We start from the raw sequence: 14,566 nt of genomic DNA on the forward strand, positions 1-14,566 counted from the left end.
TAGAAGGCCTGTCAATTCCGAGGTTCTGCGGCTCTGAATACTCGAAAACGCTCGCGGAGTAGTAGGAAAATAGAAGGAGTAAGTAGATAACACGGCGAGATCCCTGTTTCCCATCAATTTGTAGAGGAATTTGTCATTTTTAAGGTTTTGAGTAAAATAAAAGGCTCTTTTTTGAGTAAAATAAAAATAAAATGAAGCAAAACCAGTGTCAGATATTGAAAAAATATTTTTTTTACCGTTTAATATTTATACATAATTTGTATAAACTATTTTATTTGCACTTTCATTGTAAATTGTAAATTTTTTTCCCACAAGTAGCGTGGAGTACACTATGGTTCGTAATCAGATCTTTCCGAGATTTCAAAATACAGAATTGCTTTTCATTGTCGCTTACATATTAATATTGCCACGTATCCTGCACATATATCAACATTAAAATAAAATATGAAACTAAAAAATTATCATATACAATAAATTTCGGCAAAAAAAAAAGAAATCTATATAACTATATAGAATAATAAATGTAAATTCGCATGCTGTAAGATCTAACAAGATTGCTTGCTTGCACATACGCATTTTCTTATCTGTATACATTTATAAATACGATAACAGGGTGCAAACTAATCGCATCGGCGTTTACTTCTGCGGCAATAATTAGAATTACTAAAAATAATAAGAGATCAAATGTTTGCTGGATGGTGATGTAATAATTATTATTTTTGAAACTGATAAAGTAGTGAGCGCTACGAGATAATATTGTTACAAATATATATATGTATATAAATTATTTATCCCTTTTTAACTTAGATATTAAAATGGATTTCAGAAATTATATTAGAAATAAATTATCACGGTTTAACGCAGAAGTAAACGGCGGTATTTGTTCGCACCGTTCGGATGTTCAACTGAGTCAGTGCATATGTATAATACATTATGTGTATACATGCGTAATAATTTACGTTTTTACGCGCATTCATATATTAGACAGCATATACATAAAGAGAATACATATATGTTCTGTGTAATAATCACGCTTGCGAGTGCGTGTATATAATTCGTACATTATAATCGCACTTAATAAAAGACAATAATATTCAAGATATTCCGATAAATCAATTATTTACGTACAATAATTAAATATAAATATATATATATATATATATTTATATATATATATATTGGATAGACCTTTTTTTTATGTTGATAAACTTAAGTAGATTTCAGATCACTCTTAAACGTGTGCGTGTATAATTTCCAACGCCTATTATATACACGAAGGACCAAGCTGTCGGTATACACCTGGGAGATACACTCCTCGAACAAAAATTCAAAAGAAAAAAAGAAAAAAAAAATATATATATATATATATATCTGTCGAAAGAGAACGAGTATAATATTTGACACATGAATGACTATACAGAAATATTATATAACGCGTGCAACTTGATATCGTTCCTAATCGTTACATGTACAATATGGCAGACCTAAAAAGTGGTGCAACTCTCTAATATAATGATAAAGGTCGATATTAAGTAAGTCACTCTCTCACGCAAACACTCTTTTGCACGTATGCAGACAGAGAATACACTTTCCTTCCTTTATATCCGTATGATTATAATATCTCGCAGGCGATTTCTGCGGTGTAAAATAAAAATTATAACAATTGAATATCGATGATTTCACCGTTTCAGCCGGCGTCGTTTCGTGACCGCCCGGCTTCATTCAACGTACTTATCCTGCGATTTGAATTGCGAGGCCCTCGCAAAATCTGCAATTAATCCAAACGAGCCTTGGCAGCGCGTTCGCTCTACCTTGGGCGCCCTGCCGCGTTTCTATCATCAACGTATTGCACATTGACGTCTTAGAATATTCTCAGCACTTCTCTTAATACTTTCAGCTGAAACAATATGTACACGCGGCTCTCCCGTGCGTCCGCACGCGATGCGTACCTCTTAAAGCCTTCTCTTCGGGATAATCGTGATTCTAAACTACAGACTGTGTTCTCAACGGTCCTCCTCGCGGTGTGACGAGGAAGATCGTTGGGAGAGCGACTCACCCGCGGCGCAGGCTTTTCTCTATCTAGAGATACACGTGCCGTGAGAAAGTTACAATTTTGATTGCACAGTTCTAACGCTACTACATAGGGCCTATCGATAACAAAGCTTTATCTAAAACGGTAACGCGGCTACACCGCACTACGTTAATATTACAATAAGGCACATTTATGCGAGAGAGTTGTATAGAATTTGGACTTGTTCCTCCGACGTGTGTCGCGCGAGAAAAAAAAAAAAGAGGACGCATTGGCATTTCGACGAGATCTTCGAGGTGTGCCTTGCAAGCTCTCGCGAGGCTCCTCTTGTCTTTTTTTTTATCCTTTTTCTTTTTCTTCATCTTTTTTTTTCTCGCGCGACACTCTCATCAAGTTAGCTCTAAAAATGCGCGTAAATCTATCGATTGCGTTTAAGTTAATGTTGTCACATTCTCGCGCTGCCACCTCCAGAGACGGGGGAGGTGCCAGCGGTAGTCGTAAGTACTGGGGAAAAAAAAAACGCGAACAACAACGATATCGCCGCCGCGAGAAGAGAGAGAAATTAAAATACTTTGGAGACACTGCGCGCGCGTGTTGCAACAAAAATTCCCCTCCCGGTGGAGAAGCCAAAATAAATCGAGTCCGTACTAAAAACTACCGCCACTATTGCTACCGTCGCTAGCGTTGCACTCGAGCTGCGCATACCTGACTCGCGTCCAAGACAAAATTCTGCTTTAGATTCGTAAAAAAAAATTAAAAAAAAAAAAAAAGATTGCACGAGGATTCTATATAAAATATTTAAAATATATATATATATATCTTCGCGCGTAAATGTTGTATATATAAAATATATGCATATAGCGTTCCCCCAGCTTCTGTACGTTGCTAATGATACCTCGCAGAGTTTCTTTTCCCCTTTGCGAGGATAATTCGCGCCGCCGATGGACTGTGATGGCGCGAAGCGGCTACGATCGCACGAAGCGGCTGACGACGGCTCCGCCGGGTCGCCGTCGACGACGCGCGAGAGAAATTAGCGCTCCCGAACATTAAGAGGATACAGGATGATGGATAAGCTTGACGAACGGGGCTGGTGACGCGGACGGACGGCGAAGGTGGTCGGCTGGTTGGTGAACCGATCGAACGCGGGATGCTGTTCCAGAGTCCAGGTGTTAGCACGGGGCGAGTGGATATCCATTGTTAGCACTCCAAGCCTACAGGCCACGGGCAACCGGGGTTAACAAGAAAGAAAAGAAAAAACAGTTTGTTAGTAATCTGATTATGACTGACCGACGTTAACATTAAGTTCTAGTAGCTCGCCAGCTGAGAGAAATATAAGTTAGTGGCGGAAAGCAACGCTCGGCCCGGGGCGTTAGAATCGAGGTACCATCATTTTGTGGCCGCGACGGGACGGGACTGCCGTCTGCCGGTCGCCGAGACGTTGCTTTGCACCCGGCTACTTGTAACATTATTAGTGTGAAAGCATTCGACTTGTACGCGTTCATGTGATAACGCAACCCCGGTGGAATTCGCGCGGAACAGCCGTGCACGGTATCTGGGCACCGGCTTCCTTATCTCGGTGAACGTCCATGACAACTGGACCCCGAGTCGCTTCTGCCCCGAGATACGATAGCCTTCCTCCTCCTCCTCCCCCCTTCCCCCCTTTTGAACGCGAAACTCGTACAAATCGATGGATTACACATCGCATGTAACAACTCGTCAGGCTGGATGCACCGGCGGGTGGCTGGGCGACACGATACTCCGGTTTCCGATTACACGCAGCGATCGCGGTTGGATCGATTGCCCCGACGCTTCGATCCTTGCTTTTGACTCTCGAAGGGCACGTGAATAATTTTTTTTTTTTTAATATTCGGAATCTCGATCGTCGATCGACAAACACGGGGAACCGTTCGCTGGTGCATCTACCTGACGGCGGTCTTGAAAAGAATGCTGCATATAGCTGCCTGTATGTGTCAGATGTCAGTAAAAAAAAAAACCAGGAAAAAAAAGTAAAATAAAAACAATTAAACAAAACCGGGAAAAAAAGAAACGGTCGAGTAGAAAGAATCTGTGACTATATGTTAATTACTACCGTTTCACGTATGCGTTATTTCTGAATTTCTAAGTGACATTACAGCGACTTGATTTTGCTCAGACAGGCAGCTTGGGTGTGCACCTGCCACCACATTAGCACCGGTAAAACGAGGAAAAAAAAAAAAATTTACGAAATTCCCGATCACGCAGTTACGGTGGTATTATTGTACCGATTACTATTAATCTTTAGTGATTAATGTCCCATCAGCAAGCAGGTGTCAGAGGCTCATGAGTGTTGCATGTGCCATAACATAGGACGGATAATCTGTAGTACAAGTCCAGGCATTCCTTCTCGATTTAAAAGCGGTATTATTATTAAATTAATGGACGCCGTTAAACAGATTCTCTATTTATACAGTATGTATTATAACGTGGCTCGTGTAGAATTGAGCAATGACTGGAGGTTCGACGACAAGTCGTTCCGTCTTCCTTTAACATTTATTAAACGGAAGAGATGGAAGCCTACATCGCGAGTGTGAATTATCTGGACTTAAGTGTAAATGAAAAACAATTATAATCGCGCGACCGATGCATACATTTCTTGATAAATGATTAATTTTAAGACCGCTGGTCGGGCGATGTGACCGGCGACAATGATAAACGTTTCGTTTTATTGATAGGAAAATAGGAAGACAGATATTTTCTTTTCAGCCGAATGAAATTTAAGTTTGCGCCATTTAGTTACTCAAGAGATGCTTTAAAAAGGATAAAGCTGCGATGTTATGTGTCCAAAAAAAGCGTTTAACATTGAACTTGAAATTAAATAAAATAACTAAATTATGACAACTAAATTAATTATTAAATAGAATTAATTATTTCAATTTCTGGTTATCCATCGATAAAAGATAGCTTCATCGTAAAACCTTCCAGTATCGATTAGCCCGAAACTTGTGGAATGTCCTTTATGTACATGCGAATTTTTGTGTGTGCTTATATATGTGTGTGTGTGTGTGTAAGTTCGAATAAAATATATAAATAAATTTTTTTTTAATCGAAAAGCAAAATAATTTTAATAATTACGTCGATTAAATAAAATTCTAAAATATGACAAATGTACAATATTAAATTCTTTAAAATGTAAAATATTATGAATAGTATACAAAATTTAATTCTTTAATATCTAAAATATTAGAAAAAAAAATATATACAATTCTGTAAAGTATTAAGTTATTTTTAATTAGTAGAATAAAATCAGAGATTAAAAAAGAAACTTCGCGCAAAGATATTTAATTCAGCTACATTACGTTTCCCTTCTGTGGGTGTTTGTGAGCTTGTACGTACAAGAGAACGTGAACGTGTATACGAATTGGCACGAAAACAACTCGTCACGGGAAAGGAATGTTCTGCATAAAAATTGCAATAGACAGACAACTTTTATTCAGAACAAACACTCCGCTTGAGGAACGGCTTTTCGCATCTCCGGCCCGTTGTGCGTGTGTTTCTGTGTTACGTGTGGTGTCGCTTGTTAGTTAATTTCTTTTATAAATAAAGACGGTGCAGTTGTGCGTCCTACGTAATGGATGAAGTTGCGTCTATGACGAGGAATGTCAATTATGTAAAAAAATTAAAAAAAATTACTTGTTAGTGAGATAAAATATGTAAAAAGGACGGGAGAGATGCCATCTCCGGCAGCATTGTCCGCACTTTCGCGGCGTGCTTTACTTTCTTTTCGAACACTAACTCCGCGGCTACGATCGCACGAAAGAACGTCAGAAATCAGGCGCGAAAGGCGACGAAGTCGCGGTACGGAAAATCGACTGTCAAAGGCGAATCAATTTTTGCTCGCGCTTAGACTCTCTTAGACTGAAAAATCGAAATAAAAATCTGTCCGCGACAGCGATAATGACTTAACGCGGTCCAGGTCGCGTCAACGCGTTGCGTAAACCTTCGCGTCGTGCCGCGTTACCACCCCTTGACTTCTCGCGCGACGGAAAAGTATACCTCTCGGCGGCGAAGTCATCTATTAATGTCGGACGTTTTCTGGACGGAAGCCCCGAATCTTTTGTAACAAAGACGAGTATAAATAAAATCGCTGCGGGAACCTTCGCGGCAGCGCGACGTTCTGGAGCTCTTAAAGAAGCCGCGTCCGAGATCGCGTTATCGACATCGACCGAAATCCTTGCGATGGCATCCGGGACCACCGCCACGATCTTACGGAACAATATTCGAGGCCGATAAACGAGATTGAACGATCGAGAACAATTTTACGGACGAGCGAGCGTATTAAATCTTTCGCGGATCACGCTTACGTGGTCTTCGAGGGTCCACGCAGCCATCCGTATTTTACAATTTTCCTCTCGGCCGCGAATCTAATTATAGGCCCCGGCCTGACGCAAGGTGTTGTTCGCGTACTCTATTTCCACCCGAGTAATCCCGCGTCGCGGCCGCGGCTAAACGGTAACCGAAGACACATGTGGAAACCCGCCGGTGGTGCACCAACGGTTTGCATTCGCGATTCACGACGAAGGAGCTCTCGATCGTAGAAAACCGACTCTGAGAGTCTCTCGCGATTCCGAGTGGCTTCCGCGCCCGAAGTCGGTTCCCTATCAACGCGAATTAACGTCAATCTCGGCCCCGCTGCTCCCGCACCTTCCCCAAGTTCGCAGAAGTCTTCTGCGAACTGCAGGGAGATAAGAGGCGAGCTAAACCGAGACCGAGACCGAGACGGTTCGATTTTAGATGCGAGAAACGCCAGACGCGTCTTTGGCATTCCGCACGCCCTAGGCCGCGAGAAGAAACGAGTCTTCTTGGTCCCTTTCCCTCCGACTCGCTGCGAGCGCGAGATCTCTCTCTCTCTCTCTTTCTTTCTTTATCTCAACCCGCGGTAATCGAAAGGCACGCGAATAATCAGAAAGACCCGAGGGAGATTCGACCTCTGGTCTCCGCTTTCTTTTAGGCAAAGGGATGTATGTATATACTGCAACATTAATCAGCTCTTCCGTCGCGGCCGCTGAAAGTCCACCCGCGTGAGTATACGTGCGTGTAAACGAGAAGTGCTACTTCTACCGATGAGACACAGCCGATGTCGATCGGTGCGGCGTCAGGTACACAGCACGAGACTCACGCGCGCACACATTATCATAGGCCGCTCTCTCGCTCCGGACGCTCGCGAGTGAAAGCCTCCCGAGCGGCAGCAGAACTTGGAGAACACGTGTGAAAGGCCAGTGTTCTCTTGCCACGGCTTCGGCCGAGCCTAAGACACGGGGGCCCCGAGATGTGTGTGCCGCGTGGGTCTCGTCACATTAATAATATAAGAAGCTCTATGTATACATGTACAGAAAAAAAAAAAAAATTGGCCCCTGGCAGGAATGACACAGACGCTTTTCTCGACGACTCGCTATCGTTCAAACGTAATTGTTAAATGTTCTAACAAATGATTTTTATAACGTATAATAAAAATAAAATAGCAAGATTATCAGAACAGATTCGCGGCTCTGATTTTTCTGATACAAAGATGGATAACTGTAGAATTAATCTTCCGCATGAATTTTCTAGTCTCGAAGATCGCTGTTGCGATTTATTTTGTTTAAAAAAATAAGATGGAAGGCTTCTTAGCGCGGCGAGAAGAGCGTCTCGGTCATTCCGGCGTGGGGACGTCGCAAGATGATGAAGACGTTGATAAAAAAAAAAAAAAAATAAAAAGAAAAAAAATTAGAGAACAAGAGAGAATTTAATGGAGAACTGCCTGTGCAGACACTAACCTTGCCGCAGTGGCGCGGGGAGCAGTACTCTGTTTCTCTCTCTTTTTCGCTCTTTTTCGGTCTCTGTCTATATCTCTCTCTCTCGCTTTTTTTCTCTCTCTCTTTCTCTCGCTCTCTCTCTCGCTCTCTCGCTCTCTCTGTGTACTCGCGTCGTCTCTGTGTTCACGAGAGAGCGTTGGCCCTTTGATAAGGGTGCTCGCGGATCTGACCCAGGTGCCTACGCTGCTTGGCGGCGGCCGCCGCTGCGCCTGTCGCCAACATACACACAGCAATGAGTATGGTCACAGGACCGGTCACTTCCGGCGTACTTTGCGCCGCGCGGGCCTGCAGGGGACCCGCGCCCGTCCCGTCCGTCTCGGCCCGCTACAAAAATCTAGAACTCTGCCGCCATTATCAGTGCAAAAAAAACACGACACATATCGGGAGACTCGTTTCACAGAGAAATCGTGCGCCGACGAGGCCCAGGCCGCTCCCTGGGGTCCAACGGACTCCAGCGAGCAGCGTGGACGACATCAGCTTGCGTTTCTGACTACGGTAAATACTTTGCTACTTTATGATACACCACAGGAGGGTCCTCCTTTTCTGGTTTTCTCTGTGCAACGGGTTCCGGGGACGACGCCGCCGTAGCGGCAGCCAGGCAGGAAGACGTCATTGCCAAATGACGCAAACGGCATCTTCCTGAGCTTAGCTCTCGCAATAGCGCTGTCGTCCCATCATTAATTATTGTTACCTCCAGTCTGCGACCGATGCGCGAGCTCACGATGCGTTTCCCCGGACTCTAGCGGAAATACTGCGGATACGGTAGAAATACTGCGGTAATATGGTAACGTGCGACACATGGCTCATGCACTGGTCCTTTAATTCTTCGCCCGATGAGAAAGGCACATGTTGCCCTGACTCAATCTCGAGATTATAGCTCTTTCTCCGGTAACGAGACCTGCGATTTTCCCTTCGAAAGGTACGGCTTGCCGATCTCGCGCCGTTTATCAGTGTCACCACCGAACATCTCGAGATTACTTTATTCAAAGACGTTCTCGCGAAGGCAACGACTCGCGTGACGCCTTTAAACACGCGATCGCGCGTGCTCGCTCCGGTCCCTCGTGAGCTCACGTTCGGTCGCAGTCTTTAGGCCTGTAGCGGGGCAAGTTTGCCTACCAGAACACTGTAAGAATACTGTAAATCATCAGTGAAATTGCGCGTCCCTGGTTGAGATAAGAATACAGTTACCATCAGATCTAATCACAGTATTTATAATACTTTTAACGACAAAATGTGATTCAGTTAGTTGTAAAAGAATATCAATTGTAAAAAAAAAATAATATCATTGTCTAATTCGTATTATTTTGACTTTGTGCTCTTGGACGAACTCCAAAAGTAACTGTGTCCTTCTCCCAGCGCCGGGTTTCCCCGGTCCAAGTGAAAACCGGGTCCCCGAGATTTTCCCGCGAGAAGTGGGACGCGACTTCGTCGAAGAGGCACACATACTTACTTACTTATTTCCTACTAAACGAGCCTACCATACACCTGCCCTTTCGCTCGCGTCGGCGCTTGTTTCTAGGTACATCGGCGAGATTTTTGCGCGTGCATGTGTATACATATATATATATGAATTCGATAAATATAGACTTGAGAAAAGCTATTGTTTGACAACCGAACAACCTCTCGCTCCTACGCGCGCGACTCGACATTACACTTTTGATTTTCGTCAGTGACATCAGGTAAGTCTTTGTCATGTAAGCTAAAAAACCGCATTCTGCCATTCTACTCGATCCTAACAACGATGAGTATTCAGATTAACATCTACCCGTTGCTTCGGCCCTCAACCTCGTATAAATATATATATATATATATATATATATATATATATCTATACATATATATATATATATCTATATAACGGCTAAATCTTTATAAAAATAAATTTAAATAAACGTATAAAATAATATATGTATATGTATATATAATATATAGCTCGTACGATAATGATATATGTGTGTATACATATATATACACGATTTGCATATTTAAATATTCCTTAAAGACTATGCTATCAAAAAGAGTATTGCGTGTCTATAAAATAAATCCGTATAAATATGTGCGCGCTAAAGTCACCATTCAATTCTCCTTTGTTTGCTCCTTTGCGAATGGGGTGAGAGGGCGGGAAGAAAAAATGACGGGGGGAGTACGCGTTGAGAAAACAAAAAAAAGAGAAAAAGTACTTTTTCGACGCATAGTCTTATCCGTATCGTCTGGATTCGCTAAGTAAACGCTAGAACCATCAGTCCTCAAAATATTGTTTGGTCCCTGGGTAATAATGTTCTCCCTCCACCTACGCATGACACTGTCTGCCTATAAAGAAGAAGAGGAGATCCTACGTACGTTACATCACGGGCTACCTATTCACCGGCCATCGAGTGGCGTGTCGCGCGGTAGATCCAATTTGTATTTATTACCGATGAGCCCTCCGCTAAATTGCTCGCTAATCCAATTGCAATAGTCGCTCCAGCCGATTGAAGCTGCGAAAAGTCACTGATCACGTCTCGTTTTTATCTCTTTCTCTCTCTCTCTCTCGCCTTATCGCGAAAAAGAGCACACGGCCGCGTTCGAGTGACACGACTGATCACTATTCACCGATTCTGTAATATAATTCGATCTTTCCTCAGATTCTGCTTACAATCTCAGTTTAGAAACTAATTATAATAAAGACTCGCTGAGCGTTTAGTGACCTGTTGTGTCTCCGGAACGCAATCAATGATAGAACTGCTCTACTCTTGAAAGTCTCGCAGGCGAGCGCTCCTTTTTCTCTCTCGGCTCTTTCAGATAACTATCGCCGAGCTACTCGCGTAATTACCTCGCCCGAGTCGTCAAGGAGTTACGTAATTAAGAGGCACGGTGGCTCATCCGGATGCAGGCGGGATAGAGAGAGAGAGAAGACAATGGGGAAAACTGAGCGTACGCAACGTAGAGTGAGTTCTCGTAGGAGAGGTGGACGGATCGAGGTGTTAGTTGCTTGGTCGCGTGCTAGGTCAGACCCGAGGGATTCGATTGGGTTTCTAGTGGTACTCTTTTAACAGTTATAAAGCGTGACAAGCGGAGAAAAACCGTGTTCGCGAAAAAGGTAGGCGAAAAAACCGCGCAAAGTGAAAGAAGGAATAAAAAGAGAACGCGGGCTAAAATTTGATTAATAATGTACCATCACCACCCTGTCGACAGATTGTCGATTAAAATGATTGATTGTCCTCCTAAGCGAGAAAAAGGAGCGTCCCGAGGCTCCGAAATCGAACTCCAAGCTTAGAGAGGAAAAAAAAAAAAATAATAAAAAATAAAAAATAAAAGAAACTTATACTATGCGCAATATGCTAATACCGTCTACGTCAATAAATACGTAATATACTCTCTGCGAAATCTACTTATCTATGCACATGTCCGTAAAAAATAAAATAAAAATTAAAAAAAAAAAAAACCAGCTACAACAAGAATGGCCTTTGATCATTGTATTCGAGTAATGCGCGGCCGCGCGTTACGGATTCCTTATCAATCGTAAGAGACAAATCTACCGTAAAACGTAACGCGATGTACGTACAGGTATATACAAATGTGAGAGTTTATCTAGACAAACTCGCATACACCGAAAGATAAGTATAGTTACTTCTAGGCCGAATAATAATTTTGTGACATTTCCAGCGACAAACATAATAAATTCAATTAAATAAAATTATATTATATTATAATTATATTTATAATTGACTCAATCATATTCATCGTTAAAAATTTCGTAAAGGTATGATTCGATTTAAAAGTAATTACAGTCTCCTCTGAGTGCAGATGGTTAACATCTGCGTAAAGAAATAAGATCGGCTCTTTTCCTCACGAATTTGCTGATAAATTAATTAATTTCTTTATCTTTTCTGCTTTAGTTATTATTCGAGTTTATCTAGATAGATCCTAAAAGATGTACCGAGATATACCAGGCACTCTCCTAGGTATTAAGTATCAGATTGGAAGTCAAGATCGAGATTGAACTGGAGTTCGGTTAATCAGAGAAAAGAAAACCAATATTTCTCGAGTATTTTACTCCAATTTGCCGAGCTACAATCTAATTTCAATCTCAATTTCCAATCTGATTACGAGCTTATACGTCAAAAGACGCGCGAATGCGCGAAACATTCACCGGGTAACTGGGATGCCTTCTCAAACGTCTTTCGTGTCGAAGAAAATACGCGAAGAGGAGCGCGCATTCGAGGACGCACTCCGCGATGCAAGTCTCGTTCTTAGCTTTCGAACGCGGTCCTGGACGTCGTGTGCGTCAGTGAAAAGTTAGTACCACTCGACGGGGAAGTGCTTTGGACGCTGGTGAGGAGGGAAGCTAAACGGTAAGATTTCTCGCGTACCCGAAATACCTCGACGCGCTGCTTTTTTTTTTCTTTTTTCTTCTTCTTCTCCCCTCCTGTCCCTATCTTTTTTTTCTCGAAGACGACACTCCGCGGAGATTGTCCTGGCTAACTTTCGACGCTAGACTCCCACGATCTCCTTGGATCAGTTGGATTTCTACGTCGCACGGTGCGAGATCTGCCCGATCGGTGAGAGGAGGCGCTCGGCTGATGAGATGCTAATGTAAATATGGCATTCCGAAAGAACGTACCACTCGAGATATTCCAAGCGACATTTCCCGTTAAGGGAACCGGCGACAAAATCATAAACACAACGAAAACAATTCCCGCCCGCTGCCAAAATCGGTTTCGAGTGGCGAAAGCGGACATCTCTCGCGCACGGGAAGTTAATCTATTCCCCGTTTTCACCGGACGCTTTCTCTACATCGAGATACGCGTGCGTCTCTTAAAATCCTGCGCGTCTGAATTTCAGATTAATCCTCGATAGTAGCGCGCAATTGAAGAAAGAAAAAAAAAAAGAAAAAAAAAAAGATATATATGAAATCTCTCTAACGAGCGAGATATCTGTCCTCCTTCGTCGGGCAAAAACCGCACCGTGCGATCGCCTCAGAGGCGTTTCAAGGAGAAAAGAAACACTTCGGACGCGTGGCTGCTGGTGAACGGCGCTAAATCGGTAAAAAAGAAAAAAAAAAACGAAAAAAGAATGAAAGAAGAGCTTTCAGACTAGTATAGCTACGCGACGAGTACGCACGTCTATCCGGTTTCCTCTTATATGCCTAACACCTAAACCGTTACTGATAGAAGAGTCCTGCCGAAGCAGTCCAGCCGTTTCGCTCGCGTCCCTGCGGCTTTTCTACCCTGAATCCTCGTGACGCGGTCACTCCGAAGGCGGCGCATACAGTATTACACGCTAAGGGTTTCAAGTACTAATATAACATCTGAACTCTGACGCGACTAGTAAATGACTGATTTCGGTTTGTGTCCTATAATCCTAAGCTATCCTCGCAGAAAAATAGATCCTCGCTGGCCGCTACGATGATAGCGGTGACAATGGCGATGACGATGATAAGGGAAATAACGACGCGGTGGCGGAAGGCGTAATGATAATTAACGACTACGGTAGCGATCGGCTCGCAATTAATAATTATCGTTTTACGGGCTTACGCGCTCGCGTGTCAATTGGCGACCACCCTCAGTCGAAGCGAGATTCCGAACGTTCTAACGTTGCCCTCCATCTCGTCTCGTTTAATTAAACAAATAATTGTTTTTTTTTTTTTTTTTTCTTTTAATTTCCAAAATCGCGTAATGTGTTAAAAATTGGCACTGAGGCTGAGATTAGACGGGCAGAAGTATTTTTCGCCGGTCAGCAAGTAATTACGTGCAAGAATAATAAAATACACGGCGGTCAACTTTCACGACAGATCTCCTTCCCGTTAACCATGCGCCGCTCGCCTAATCTCTCAATAATTTCACGTGGGAGGCGGAAAGGCTAAGCGCTAGAAACCGAGAGGGTCACCAATCACCAGCGACGTGCCGCATTAATAATAATAACCATAAAGTAATAATAATATCAATAAAAGTAACAAAAAAAAAATCTCCTTCCGTCATGCGCGTCTCCCTTTAAAAATTAAGAAAAAAAAAGCGTTTCCGCGTAGAAAAAGCCCCGTTTCTCGTGAAGAGGAGAGGCGTTCGTTCACCGTCTCTCACGCCGCGGGGGGGAAGGACACGGGAGCGATCAACGAGCAAACAACCCACCAGAATGATCAGCAGTGGCGTACTCGGTGAGCAGCGGCGAAGCGGCCAGGGCGGCGTAGTTGGCGTAGTCTGCGTACGGCGTGTAGATAAGCCCATGGGGATCACCGGCGGATAGAAGCGAGCCGGGCGGCCCGGAGCCGTTCAGCAGGGAAGCCGCGGTCGTTGGAACCGACATTCGCGGTGACAGGATCAAAGGCGCACCCAAGGGTGCGCTCGGAGTCCGCATCGGTGTCGCTAGACCCGGCAGCAGACGCTGTGTCTCCGCCGCGGCGGCGGCCACCCGCCGCCACTCCTCGTCGCAGGCTGCAACAAATCATAATTCCATGACTATGGATTCAACAAAAGAAAAAAAAAAAAAAAGAAAAAAATAACTGTCTTACAGCTATTATAAAATTTTTTATCTGTTTCAAAAGTAACATTTCTAATGCTAAACGTAGCTATCGCCACATTTAACTTTGATAAAAAATTTAGAGTACAGATATGAGTGCGGAATAATCTGACAGGCTAATAGAAAAAGATTAAGACCCCGGTAGAAAGATTTTGCCTTCTCGGATGTCGACCTTGATTTCAATAACTGTCAGCATAATCTAGATATGTAT

The 14,566-nt window shown here is 43.2% G+C and overlaps 1 protein-coding gene across 3 annotated transcripts in view; it reads right to left on the reverse strand.

Moving 5' to 3' along the window:
* Positions 1-208: 208 nt before the first annotated feature.
* The window catches only part of How (protein held out wings), a 37,233-nt gene continuing 22,875 nt past the window's right edge, over positions 209-14,566 (reverse strand). For all 3 annotated transcript variants that reach the window (XM_070671117.1, XM_070671119.1, XM_070671118.1), the window contains exons 6-8: positions 13,968-14,270; positions 7,822-8,069; positions 209-3,240 (exon numbers count right to left, since the gene is read on the reverse strand). In XM_070671117.1, coding sequence (XP_070527218.1) covers positions 7,984-8,069; positions 13,968-14,270 — 389 coding nt within the window. In that variant the 3' untranslated portion in view covers positions 209-3,240; positions 7,822-7,983. The remainder of the gene's footprint in view (positions 3,241-7,821; positions 8,070-13,967; positions 14,271-14,566) is intronic.

Source organism: Cardiocondyla obscurior, linkage group LG22 (assembly GCF_019399895.1).
Source record: "Cardiocondyla obscurior isolate alpha-2009 linkage group LG22, Cobs3.1, whole genome shotgun sequence".
NCBI lineage: Eukaryota > Metazoa > Arthropoda > Insecta > Hymenoptera > Formicidae > Cardiocondyla > Cardiocondyla obscurior.